This window comes from Mastomys coucha, unplaced genomic scaffold (assembly GCF_008632895.1).
Source record: "Mastomys coucha isolate ucsf_1 unplaced genomic scaffold, UCSF_Mcou_1 pScaffold5, whole genome shotgun sequence".
In the NCBI taxonomy this organism is placed as follows: Eukaryota; Metazoa; Chordata; class Mammalia; order Rodentia; family Muridae; genus Mastomys; species Mastomys coucha.
This window is the reverse complement of record NW_022196911.1, coordinates 105788785-105802444: the sequence shown is the minus strand read 5'-3', so window position 1 is coordinate 105802444 and position 13660 is coordinate 105788785. Positions and strand designations below refer to the sequence as shown.

Here is a 13660-nt window from a genome sequence, read left to right as displayed (position 1 = left end):
ATCCCCAGGTGGGGTAGTCTCTGTTTTGCTCTTTATCTCTGTATTTCCTTTTAGACAGGAGCAATTCTGGGTTAAAATTTTAGAGACGGGTGGGTGACCCCATCCCTCAATGGGGGTGGGGAGGCATGCCTAACCTCTGGATATGGTCTTGACAGGTTCTCCCTCCTCTTTGTGAGGTATTTCAGCTAATGTCATCCCCGTGGGGGTCCTGGGAGGCTCTTGTATCCTAGCATCTGGGACTTTCTGGTTACTACCCCCTCTTAACCACAGGTTTTAAATGGACCACACCTTTATCCCTTACGCCATAGCCTTTAGCCTTGACCTCATAAGTTACAGCAGAAATACATCGAAGCCCACAGCTTATAAACATCTATGCACTTTTCCACTCGGAAAGCTATTTGTTAGCTCAGATAAGCTTTAGTACTTTGATCCATGGCTCCGGTACATTAAAAGTGTGAGCTGTATTTGGCTTTCTGTCCAGAGATGCTTGTCTATGACCCGATACCGTGTTTCAATGCATTTGTGGTTAGTTATGACTCTAATTAAAGCAGAGCCTCTTACTTAAAGCAATAAATATTTAGCCTCAGCAACCAAAACAGAAACAGAACCATGATTCATAAAGTTGCTTACTTGTTCTTCCTTCCCTGGCCTCAGAAGTAAAGTGCCATTCGGCAAACTATCCCAGCAGGGGCAAGCTGACCAAGACTCCCCGCTGCCTACGCCTAGGAATAGCAAGCAGCCTTTTCCGGAAAGGGTCCAACTACCATGTTTCACTGAATCAGAAAAGCAAGCAGCTCGGCGAGAGAGGTGTGCCAATCTCTTCCTACAGCAGCATGGCCAGACAGGAGCTCACGTAAACTAGGGGCTTCTGAATCAGTGAGATGGCTCAGTGGTTAGGGGTGCTTGCCTATATCCCTGAGGTCCTGAGTTCTACCCCTAGGACTCCTGAAGGTCGTCTTCTGACTTGCATACATGTGCTGTGTCCATTCAACAGATTTGTATACAGGGGCTGGAGGGCTATCTCAGTGGCTAAGGAGCTTGTGGCCAAGCCTAATCAGTTGAGGTCAATCCCCAGGGTCTAGATGGGGGAAGGAGAGAACTGGCTGCTGCAAGTTATCTGCTGCCATCCACCTGTGTAGTAAGGCTCTCTCTCTCTCTCTTTCTCTATCTCTCTCTCCTTCTTCTTCTTCTCCTTCTCCCTCTCCCTCTCCCTCCCCTCTCCTTCTCCCTCTCCCCCTCTCTCAAACACACATACACACACACATGAAATATAAAAGTTTTTTTTTTCAAGCCAGGCAGTGGTGGCGCATGCCTTTAATCCCAGCACTTGGGAAGCAGAGGCAGGTGGATCTCTGAGTTCGAGGCCAGCCTGGTCTACAGAGTGAGTTCCAGGACAGCCAGGGCTATACAGAGAAACCTTGTCTCAAAAAAGAAAAAGAAAAAAGAAAAAAAAGAAAAAGAGAAAAAAAGAAAAAAAGAAAGAAAAGTTTTTTTTTTTCGAACACTCAGATTTCTGGATTCTCTCCCCAAGAAACTCTGAAAAACTCTGATTGATGAAAGGCAGAAGGATCCTGATTCTAGATGACTATAACGGCAGCAACGGTCTAAGAACCAGATTTTGAGGCATATGAAGAGGGTGGTCAGAGGTGGTCAGAAGGGCCTCTTTAGAACTTGGCAGATCCAAGCCCTGACTGGGGGGGGGGGCACTCCATTAATCAGATAGTCTTGGGCAGAATTCATAACCTCCCTCAATCTCCATCTCTTAGCCATGAAGTGGAAAAATGACTGTACTTATCTCACAGGGCTGTGGGAACAGTTATGTAAGATCATGAATATAAAGTGCACAGCAAGGTGTTTTTACATGGCACCTGCCATAGATGTGGGCAACAGAAAACCCCAAGATACCTAGGGATGAGAAACATCTCAGTGGCAGAAGTGGGGAGGGAGGCCCACCTAGCAGCTGGAACACTAATGCAGCTGTCTTCTAAGGGTCCGGCTTATCTGGTACTCTCCTTCTTAAATAATTTTGAGCATCATGGACAAGGCCAGTTTGCCTGATCTCTGTCTGCAGCTGACAGATGTGAATGTGTAGTCCTTTTTCTGGCTTGCTTGTCCCACACTGGCATCGCCATGTGTGACTTCGGGAGAAGCTTGCTGAAGGACATCCTATATAACCTTCCGGAGAAGCAAGTTTCCTTCCTAAATATAAATACATAACCTTGCCAAGGATAGCCATAGAATACCAGTTGCCATCAAACCATACCCTAGCTAGACCCAGCAGCTTGCAGTCTATCAGCTGTGTGCAGTACCTCTGACCTCTGACCTTTCTCCACCTCCTCTTTAACCCCACAACTGGACAGGAGACCCAGGATGCCAAGAGGTCCGAGTCCCAGTGGGAAGCTTTATGCAACAACCTGATAGGGTCAGGTTACAGACAAGCCAGGCTCTTAGAAGTGCACAGGATGCCAAGTTAACTGTTTTCTCATCACCAAGGGAGAGGAAGGAACACGTCTGCTCTTCAAATAAAACAAAGGAAGATTTTTCCAGACAGAGGAGCAGTCAGATGGGGAGGGGAAGCAAGGTATAGATCCTGGACCTGGTATGAGCTAGGTTTGATGGGATAGGCTAGGAGTCGGACTTCCTGCACAGGCAGGTGACTGGAGCCTTGGGACAGTGAGGCTGGAGTCTGAGGACAGTCGGGTTCTCTTTCTTTGGGAGAAGGTCAGCCTGATTTGCAGCCCATGCGCGGGTGCTTGACACACACACACACACACACACACACACACACACACACACACACACACGCTTATGCACATTACCCTCCCCTCTCGCACATACACACTCTCTTGTGCACACACGCGCATGCACACATCCTGTTCAGTTTCTCCTCATCCCAGGATGGCAGGAACTCTGCCAAGTGGAGCATCCTGACTCTCTAGCACAGGGTGAAAAGATGACACCAGGAGACACTGCCTCGTCGCATCAGCTAAGCTGGATGGACTAGCCAAGAAAGAAAGGGAAGATGAGGAGGGGGGCCCTGGGAACAGGAGAGCGGAGCACGTGGTCTGACGCTGCTAGCTGGCTTGGGGGGGAGAGCGGAGCACGTGGTCTGACGCAGCTAGCTGGCTTGGGGAGAGAGCCGAGCGAGGCTCTCAGGACTGTTTGTCCTACTCTGTTGCGAAAACATTGTCTTCCCTTTCGTGGGCTCTTGAGAATGACCTCATAGCAGGGGATGTGGGCTTCCTAGGACAGAAACCTAGGTCAGGAGGCACAGGGGGTCCAGAGGGACCCAGCTCTTCACTCGCAGCTCCCTTCCAGCTGCAGCAAGGCTTTCCAGTCTCCTGCAGCTTTCCAGGCTGTGGAATCATGGGCAGGAAGCTGAATGGAGGACTATGTGGGAAGAGGTACTCTGACATATTTTTCAGGCAAGGTTCACTTTGAGAACTTTGAAAACAAGAGAATGGCACCCAGCTCTGTCGCCTTTAGCAATTCAAGTGTTGTGACCAAAGTCATAAAGTTTGTCATTTCTGCCTTGCCCAAAACAGTATAACAAGAAGGTAGCCGACCCCAGCTCTGAGCAGTTTCCTGAAACAAAGTCACGGGATACTCTGAGGTCATCCATACATCATTTGCCTGACAGTTCTGTACGAAAGTCTTTCCGAGGGCTTGTTCCAGCCTCCATTCAGAGAGGGATGCCCAGGTTGTTTCTGCTATAAATAAAGAAACTGAGTCTCGGGGAGTCCCTGGTAGGAGTCGCACACACCACACTGGGTGCCTATGCAAAGTCTCCGTCTGATTCTACTCAGGAAATGAAGAGGGTCTATCACCTCCTAACACGGAAGATCAAAGTTTCCTGCCCCTGTTACATAGTTAAGACTCAACCCCAAGTGAAGCTAATAGGCCTCTTTATCTCTCCATCCCTCCCCCTACTGGTTTAGAATGATTCGGGGGTGGGGTGGGGGGGGGAGCTAATGATGTTTTCCTTGACAACCATGTAGTTCAAAAAAACAACACGTGATTTTCCAGACAGCTATGCAATGATCAGGTTTTGAAAGGTGGGAGCAACCACAGTCACATGGGCTGTGGAATGAACCCAGATCACTTGACCCTCTTCCATCACCAGCTGGCCTGGAGCAGACCTCCTCAGTCTCCATCTCCTACTGGAAAGAGAGTAGGAATATAGATTTCAAGTTCTCTCCTGACTCTAGCATCCTTTGAATGTTGACGATCCCAATTCTGCTTCCCTTGTGAATAATGCTTAACTTATTGGATATGGTAGCACATGCCTATGATCTCAGAGTTCCTGGGGCTAATGCAGGGGGAGCTTGAACTCAAGGTAACTGGGGCTTCATAAAGACACACAGACACACACACACACAGACACACACACACACACGAGCATACACACACACACACGAGCATACACACAAACACACACACACACACATACACACACACACACGAGCATACACACAAACACACACACATACACACACACATACGAGCATACACACACACACACACGAGCATACACACAAACACACACACACATACACACACATACACACACACGAGCATACACACATAGGCACATATCCAGACACACATACACATGAACATACACACATGAGCACATACACATACACAAGCGCGCACACACACAGGATCCATTTTCCTGTGAAGAGTTCACATAGGTAACAACCCAGGGAACAACGTTTTGTTTTGTTTTGTTTTTCAACACTGTAGTTATTGTTATACTGTTATTTCTTTGGCTTTTTGAGACAGTCTCCTTACATATCTCAGACTGGCTTTGAACTCACTACGGAGCCCAGGCTGATCTCCAACTGGTGGCAATCCTTTGGCCTCAGAGTCCTGAGTGCTAAAATTACAAGCACTGTGCCTGATCGGGGAACCATGGGTCCAGAGATATAAATTATAGGCTCAGGCATCATAGACAACAATGTTCTAGGATGGTGGTTCTCAAAGAAGCCAGTGATATCAGCATTGTCCTGGAGTGCCACAGAAATGTAAAACTCACATCATCAATTGATGACCTCTTAGGTTGAAACTTCATTTTAAGCAAGATCCCCACAGGATCTTGTTGTGTCTACTCAACCCAGCCTGAGAAGTGCTATTTTAGGCCTATTATAGTTTCCTTCAGGTCAGAGGGTTAGTCTTTGTATCCTTGGGGGAAAGTATTGCTCCTAGCATACAACAGATGCTCAATAAGTAGGTAGAACAGGAAACAGCAGGTGCTAAGCAAATGCTCAGACGAGGAAAGAAGGGCAGAACCCGGCTTATTTCGTTTTTATTGTTGTTTTGAGACAATGTCCCAGATATTGGCCACATATCCCAGATGGCCTCGAACTTACTACATAGGGTCAAGGGTGACCACGAACCTCCTGCCTCCACCCTCTGGCTACTGAGATTACAGGCATACACCCCCACACTTGGCTTATGTGATGCTGGAGATTGAACAAAAGACTGAGCTACGCGTTGGCAAGCACTCCACTAATGGAGCTCACGCTAGGCAAGCACCCTGCTGATGCTCTCAGGGCAGCTGAGACTGAGAGCATCATGCAGGGTAGCTCTCTAGGGCCTGAGCTACAGCCCCATTCCACTTCTTACCCACACAGCTTTAATGTTTATTTTTCAGTGCTATACGGCAAACTCACAAAGCACTCTAACCCTGAGCTACACCTTCAATTCCTTTTTTCTTTCTTTCTTTCTTTCTTTCTTTCTTTCTTTCTTTCTTTCTTTCTTTTTTTTATGAAACAGTAACAGTTCCTCATGGGAGGGAAGGATTGCAAATCACATATAAACTCCCTCTTAAACTCAGAGGCATCAGGGCTGATTTCCTATAGTTGTGATACTGCATTCAAGATTTTTCTGAGATGACATAATCTTACTTTTATGTAATAAATACAAAGCACATGCATACGCTTTGCATATTATTTTATAGTCTCAATCACGGAAAAAAATTTAATGTAAATATTTCCAAGTCAATCAATGTCCATTGGCTTACTGTTTCTTTGGTGGTCTTGCTAAAGATATTAACTCCTTTAAACACTCCCCTGGCTGAGTCCTGGCGCTGTGTCCAGCTAATCCTCTGACCCACTGCCGTAAGCATCGTGTCCAAGCACTGTGCCCTTGGCTAATGAGTTCCCTAAAACAGATGCTTTGAGGAGGAGTCTGAGCATCAAGAGGCATATGGAGCTTTTCAAACCTTTGCTCCACACACCCTGCTATCCCCAGTGCGGCTGCTCCCTCTGAAGGTAAGGTCCTTCTTCCTTGCTGGAAACATTTCCAGAGCAGATGGGAGATGAGTTTCAGGCTCAAGTATGTTTACACAGAGCCAGAAATGGCCGTAGGAGGCCATTGGGTATGTGGAGACAGCACCAACTTTGAATACAGAGGCATTTTCTCATCAACTGTGTGATCTTGGACAAGTGACTCCATTTCTTTGGGATCCTCTTTTCTATAAGTGAAGCCATTGCTGTTACCTTCCATTGTTATAAAGCTTAGAAATGGTACATATAATAGCCTTGCAAAGGCTCAGACATGGTGTCAAACACCATTTACCCCAGCACTGCAGAGACAGGGGCAAGAGGACCTCTGTGGATTCAAGGCCAGCCTGATCTATACAGTAAGTCCTAGGCCAGCCAAGCCCACATACTGAGACCCTGACAAACAAAACAATAGCAATACCAAATCTCAACCTTACAGACTTGTGTGCTAAATATTTCTGGAATGGAGAATGTGAACTAATGGTTGAATGGAGGGGGAGAGAAGTGAAGGGACAAAGAAAGAAGACACAGGCAGCCAAATGAATTGAGGCAAAGTATATGGACTATAAGGTTTATGGACTGGTTTGTCAGGACAAAGCCTGGTCCTTTGGGGGAAGAGTAGAGAGAAAGGACAGGAAGAGATGGGCCATAATGAACACTCACTCTCTCTCCGTGCCAGCTTGTTTCTTCTCTGAGAGTTGGTGGCCAGTGAGCCACTACGTTCCTGTTTCATAACATTGTCCTAAAAGCGAGGACATAAGCAAAGCAGCTGTCCCCAAGACAAAACCCCATACACAGCCAGCACTCAGCTTCCCAAGTGGGATCTAATCACGCTGAATGAGGTTCTCAGATACCTTGACGGGTTTGCCACAATCCGAAGAAAGGACCCACGCTGCCTGCCAGCTCACACTTCTGAGCCCACGGGCCGTTGTCTCCTGGAAACCAGAAAAAGAAACAGGAGATGATCAGTGGGCCTCTGAGAGACACCTTTTCTGAGGCCCTCCCTGGTCATAACCCTGTGCACAGCAGGCCTCAGACAGAAAGACAACCATGATTCTCTACATGTAAAGTGTTTCTTGAAGACATGGATGTCAGAGCATGGCGGAGCCATGGACTCCCCTTCCTTTGCTTCCCAAGTGCTGGGCTTACATATCCCTACTCAGCTAAAACTCTGTCAGTGAGCCCATCTCTACTAGGCTCTCAGAGAAAGGGAGACTTGCCTTGACCTGATGGGCTCCATCCCCAGGAGCTCACATCCCCAACCTCTGCTCTCACATCCCACTTACCTAATTTTAGCAGTCCATCACTGTCATTAGCCTCAGCTCAGCAACTGTCATAGAGCATCCTTGATACACCTAGATCCACATCCAGCATCTTTCAACCTCATGGTAGTGGAGTAGATTCAACTCTCCCAGTAGCAGATTTAAAACCAGGTTTCAACCTAACTGAAGTAGCTGCCTCTCTGCTACATAGAAACCCAAGACACAAAATGTCTATGGAATGCCCCCCACTAACACACACACACACAGACACACACACACACACAGGCACACACACAGGCACACACACACACACACACACACACACCTTTGGATTTTTCTGAGATAGAGTCTTGCTGTATATTGCCCAAGGTAGCCTTGAATTTACTATACTGCCCATTGTGGCCTTGAATTGGAAATTATGCCTTAGACTCTGAAGTGTTAGAATTCTAAAAAGTACTGTGCACTACCATATCTAGCTACATGTCAGCCCTTTAAAGGGATCGTTAATTCAGTTCTTCTGGGGCTACCTGGCTACCGATATGACCAGGAGCAACCACAATCTTTGGGACCAGGGAGGAGATAGTAAAGGACTACACAAGTTCACAATGACAAAGCCACTCCTTAACAATAGAGTGAATAGTCGGAGGGTCCTAGTCAACGTCTGTGGGACCAGCAAGGTACGGGCTCTATCAACCCAAACCTCTCTTGTGACAGGGTCTTGCAGAACTCAACAGACAACATGCTCAGAGTTCAGGCGGATGAATATCACAGGGGCCCCAAGTTCCCAGCGAGCCCCTTCCCTGTTAAAAATGTCACATGACTGGACACTGCTCCCCACAGACCTTGGTGTGGCTACATTTTAGATCCCAGCCAGATGTGCTGGACACTTCTTCCTTACCTGTAAACCAGAGGAGTGTGTTTTCTTTCACCACATGGTCCACTTTGTCCTTGATCCGCCCTACTAGACTGTCCATCTCCCGGAGACTTGCCCGGTACAGCTTTTGGCTCTGTGGGTGTGCCAATGGTGGAGTTACAGACAAAGGCACGTGCATGTGGGCCAGGCCCATGTAGAGCAGGAAGGGTCTTCCACTGGTGCTGGAATAAACGGGAAAACTCAGAGCCTCTGCAGGAGGCTGGTCTTGTCCAGGGTCTCGGTAGTCCTTCCCGACCTCAGAGAAACTCCACCACCAGCCCACCACAGGACCAGCCCATGGGCTCATGGATAATTCATTTGTCTAATTCTAAGAAAATGTGAAAACTGTGTGGCTAGCTGGTTAGATAAGTAACGCACCATAATGACGGCTAGTATTCTGTAATAGTGAGAGCTATTACACAGGACTGGTGTCTTAAGTCGTCCTCAGGATGAGCCTAACTCTCTCATTTCAGGCCATGAGTCAGAAACATAGAGGGATTTAAGGACTTTCTTCAGGTTAGGCCACGAAAAATAAACAGCCTGGATTTAAACTCAAAGTCTGCCTAGAGCAGAGCCTGTGCTCTGTGCTGCACTTCAGAGTCCAAGGATCCAGATCACCCTGTTAATTCCAGGAGATAGAACCACAAGGAATCCCAAGATGCGAGTGGGTGTTAGAATGGTTCTGATGCTAAGGTCCTGTTCCCCAGTTGACTCTTGGTCTATTAGTAAAGATGCTACAGACTGGAGGTTGGGGATGTTGAGCTAGGACTGAAGATGGCTGAGCAACGGAAATTGAGTGTAGATTAGGGGGCTGAGCTGGGAGTTCTGGGAAGGACACGTTAGCCAAGGGAGATTGGAAGCACCCAGCAGTTCAGCCAATAAGGCAAGTTGAAATTGAACAACTGTGTGTATCTGTGTTTTTCATCCAAGGATCCAATACTCTCAGGGCAGGGGCTGGTAGTGCAGCCCATTCCCGGAAGCTTTGGTGGGGTAGCAAAAGCTACACACAAAATGTGACCATAGGGGACAGATCAAGGTTCTGTTCTACACTAAACCTGATTCCTCTGGCAAATTCAGAATGAAAGGCTTGAGGGAGCTGGCATGACCAAACAAAGTCTCCCTGGTCTCATGGGGACAGGCCTGTCATCTCAGTTACTTGGGGAACTGGGGTAGAAAGGTCACAAGTTTGCCAGGCGGTGGTGATGCACGCCTTTAATCCCAGCACTTGGGAGGCAGAGGCAGGCAGATTTCTGAGTTCGAGGCCAGCCTGGTCTACAGAGTGAGTTCCAGGATAGCCAGAGTTACACAAAGAAACCCTGTCTCAAGAAAAAAAAAAAAAAGGAAAGGTCACAAGTTCAAGGCCTGACTGAGCGACATAGTGAGATCAAGGCCAACCTAGAAAACGTAGTGAGGCCCTGTCTGAAAATGAGAAGGAAAGAAATGGCCTGGGGGTTTGACTTAGGGGGAGTATTCTTGCCTGATACACAGTAAGGCCTGAAGTTTAACCGCCAACACCGCCAACACCACATCCCACGGCACCCTGACAGCCTCTTCGGCCTCCACAGGCACTGCAAGTGCACGGCAAAATACAGGCAGGCAAATAGACACAATAAAAATAAATTTTTACAAAAACTTTTCTGAGTTGCTGACTTGAGTTCCTTTTTAATTTCTAAAATCGCTCGATGAATTTGGCTCAGCATCAGGACAGACTTGCCGATCATTTCTAAAATGCTAACTGAACATACTTCTGCCACTCTGTACTGCGTCCACCGTGGACGTTTACTTCATGTAAAAGTAAACAAGCATATCTCATCTTTAACCGATGCTTTAAGTTACATGCACGCCACAGAGTTGCTTGAACGTGACCTTTTTATGATTTATTATCGGTATGTGTTTGGTTTGTGTACCTATTTTGTATACATGCACACGGGGTTCTTGTAAACATTTCTTGAGGTGGGGCTGGAGAGGTGGCTCAGTGAGTTACTTCATTCCTTACCCACCCTCACCATGGTGATGTTCCCTCTCCATCTCCCTCTCCATCTTCCTCTCCACCCAGCACCAACTAACCAGGGTTCTAGATTCCCTTTGAAGACCCGTTTTTTTTCCCTGATGAGGGTAGTGACTAATTTGCTCAGAGCACCACATTCTACAACAGCAAATCAAAGAAAAGAGAACAAATAAAAAATAAAAAAGATGTAGGCCCCAGCTCTTGAAGGTCCGGTTTTCATCTATAGGCCATCAGGACCCTGTGCTGAATGACACATATGTTTTTGCTCAGGCTGCTTCGACAAAAATACCACAGCCTGGGTGAATTGAAATACATCTTTATTCTCCCAGTCCTGGGACCAGGGAACTTAGGAGTCTCCATCCATAGACTCTACCTTCCTCCTTTCACCTTCAACAGAGAGAGAAACTGGTCTTGTCCTTACCTGATAAGAACACTAATCTAATCATGGGGGCTCCGTACTCCTGACCTCACCTAGACCTAAACAACTTCCAAAGGTTCCCATGTCCTAATGATATCCCACCAGGAGAAGGTGTGTCCAACCCCCGCCCCCTTAGGCCATGCGCATACATGGTATCTACAAATGCTACCGAACATAAACTTACTTAAAACAGAAGGTTTGTGTACTTGTGTGCGTGTGCATGTCTGTGTGTCTGCTATGAAGCCCCGGGTATCTTAAATTCAAGCTCCTTCTGCATTCGACCCATGAACTCTGAGATCATAGGCATGTGCTACCACATCACCTACCAGTGTCTCTCATGACTTGATGGTGCACTTTGTAAATGACAACTTTGGGTGTCAACTTGCGAAGTGTAAGGGACATGAACAGACAGTCACAACATCCTGAGTATTGACCACATCCCAGAAGCGTGCCAGATGTCCCAGAAGACTCTGCATTTGAGCACACCAAGTCAACGTCTATTCTTTGGCCTCACTGACCCACCTTACTTGCCAGGCTCTTACGCTTGCTCTGTTCCCAGTAAGCAACAGGACTGATTAGCTCCATGCTTCCAGAGCCCATGTCACTTTGCCTGCTCCCCTGTTTAGAGCTTTGTCTAATACCTAAAAAACACACGTGTTCTGGTAGATTTGACAAGCAGGTCCAATGGAAGGCAGATAATTGTCTTAGTTATAATAACTGTTGCTGTGCTGTGCTGTGCTGTGTGCTGTGTGCTGTGCTGCTGTGCTGTGTATACTGTGCTGTGCTGTGCTGTGCTGTGCTGTGTGCTGTGCTGTGCTGCGCTGCGCTGTGCTGTGTGCTGTGCTGCGCTGCGCTGTGTATGCTGTGCTGTGCTGTGCTGTGCTGCGCTGCGCTGTGCTGTGTGCTGTGCTGCGCTGCGCTGCGCTGCGCTGCGCTGCGCTGTGCTGTGCTGTGCTGTGCTGTGCTGTGCTGTGTGCTGCGCTGCGCTGTGCTGTGTGTGCTGTGTATGCTGTGCTGCGCTGTGCTGTGCTGTGCTGTGCTGCGCTGCGCTGTGCTGTGTGCTGTGCTGTGCTGTGCTGCGCTGCGCTGTGCTGTGCTGTGTGTGCTGTGTGTGCTGTGCGGTGCTGTGCTGTGCTGCGCTGTGCTGTGTGTGCTGTGTATGCTGTGCTGCGCTGTGCTGTGCTGTGCTGTGCTGTGTGTGCTGTGCTGTGTGTGCTGTGCTGTGTGTGCTGTGCTGTGCTGTGCTTTTGACCAAAAGCACGTTGAGGAGGAAAGGGTTTATTTGGCTCACACCTCCACATCACTCTTCATTACTGGAGGAAGTCAGGACGGGACTTTAGGTAGGGCAGAACCTAGAGACAGGAGCTGATGCAGAGACCATGGAGAGGTGCTGCTGACTGGCTTGCTCAGGCTGCTTTCATACAGAACCCAGAACCACCAACCCAGGGATGGCACCACCCGCAGACTGGGCCCACCTCCATCGATCACTAATTAAGAAAATACCCTCAGGCCTTGCCTTCAGCCAAATCTTACGGAGGAACTTTCTTTATTGAGGTTTCCTCCTCGGAGATGACTTTAGCTGGTGTCAAGTTGACATAAAACTAGCCAGCACAGATGAGGGCAGGTCCAAAGGACTTTTCTGCTTGCTACAGTGAGGAAAGTCATGAATGAATTGGCAGGTCAAATCTTAAAGAAACCTGAATGTCCTATAGCTGCCTTCTGTAAAGTTTAAAAGCCAATGACTCATCACTTTAGCTAGGGAAAGGGACAATTCTTCACTTTTTTTTCTTTGATACGAAGAGAATATATATCAGTTGGTTTGTCTTTCAATGCATTCCAATACCCCTGCACGGCAAGCATTACACAGTCCCAGCCCCAGCCAGCTGTCATCCCTCCTGCTTAGAAGGCTGAGACTCTGTAAAACAGCAGGAAACTGCCCTCACCAACTATGAAGCATTTGCTTGTCACAGGGCAAAGGAAGCTAGAACCATTTCAAAGCTCTAGGGAGCTGGGAGATGCTCACCCTTCCAGATCAGAAAAGCTTTGCTCTGTCTCTATCAGCAATCTGAGAAAACACATTGGCAGTGCTTCTCAGATGTCTGGGGAATCATTCAGACACCACCTCTAACATCCTGGGATGTTGCTCTGAGACTTGAAGTAGTGGGGTATATTCTGAAGTGCACACACAGACAACTAAGTCTACCTCACTTGACACATCTGCCCTCCATGATGGTGTCTCTAGAAATGTCCAGCAAGGCTGAGTAAGGGCTGTAGGATCCTCCTGCACAGCCAGGAGCTGGTCTGTTCTGCTACCCAGAGACGAAGCCATTTTAACTCTGGATCTCTTACTTAAGTGACCGCTATGGACCTAAGAGGAGTGTTCCATGGCCTGTGAGGAGTTTGAGACCTTGGGAGATGAAATCAATCGCACATCTATCCGCCATTTGCCAGGATGGGACAAGAATGTACAACAGCAGCCCTCACACATGGTAGGGTGGATTCTGTTGTCCCCTTCAGTGTTTGTTTCCTTGGACATTAATTTAGTTTATGCAGAGGTGCCATGGTGTATGGAGGTCAAAGAACAACCTTTGGGGGTTGGCTCTCCCCTTCCACCCACATAGCCCCAGGGATTCAACTCATGTTGTCGGCCTTAGCAGTAAATGTCTTTATCCATGGAGCCACCTGGAGCCCTCTTTCTTCTTCTTCTTCTTCTTCCCCTCCTCCTCCTCCTCCTCCTCCTTCTCCTTCTTCCCCTCCTTCTTTTTTTTTTTT

At 47.8% G+C, this 13660-nt stretch overlaps 1 protein-coding gene across 9 annotated transcripts in view; it reads right to left on the bottom strand.

The window, feature by feature from the left end:
• The window catches only part of Arsg (arylsulfatase G), a 145477-nt gene that overhangs the window by 40633 nt on the left and 91184 nt on the right, over window positions 1-13660 (bottom strand). For all 9 annotated transcript variants that reach the window (XM_031354545.1, XM_031354548.1, XM_031354549.1 and 6 more), the window contains 2 exons: window positions 8448-8644; window positions 7142-7222 (listed from right to left, as the gene is read on the bottom strand). In XM_031354545.1, coding sequence (XP_031210405.1) covers window positions 7142-7222; window positions 8448-8644 — 278 coding nt within the window. The remainder of the gene's footprint in view (window positions 1-7141; window positions 7223-8447; window positions 8645-13660) is intronic.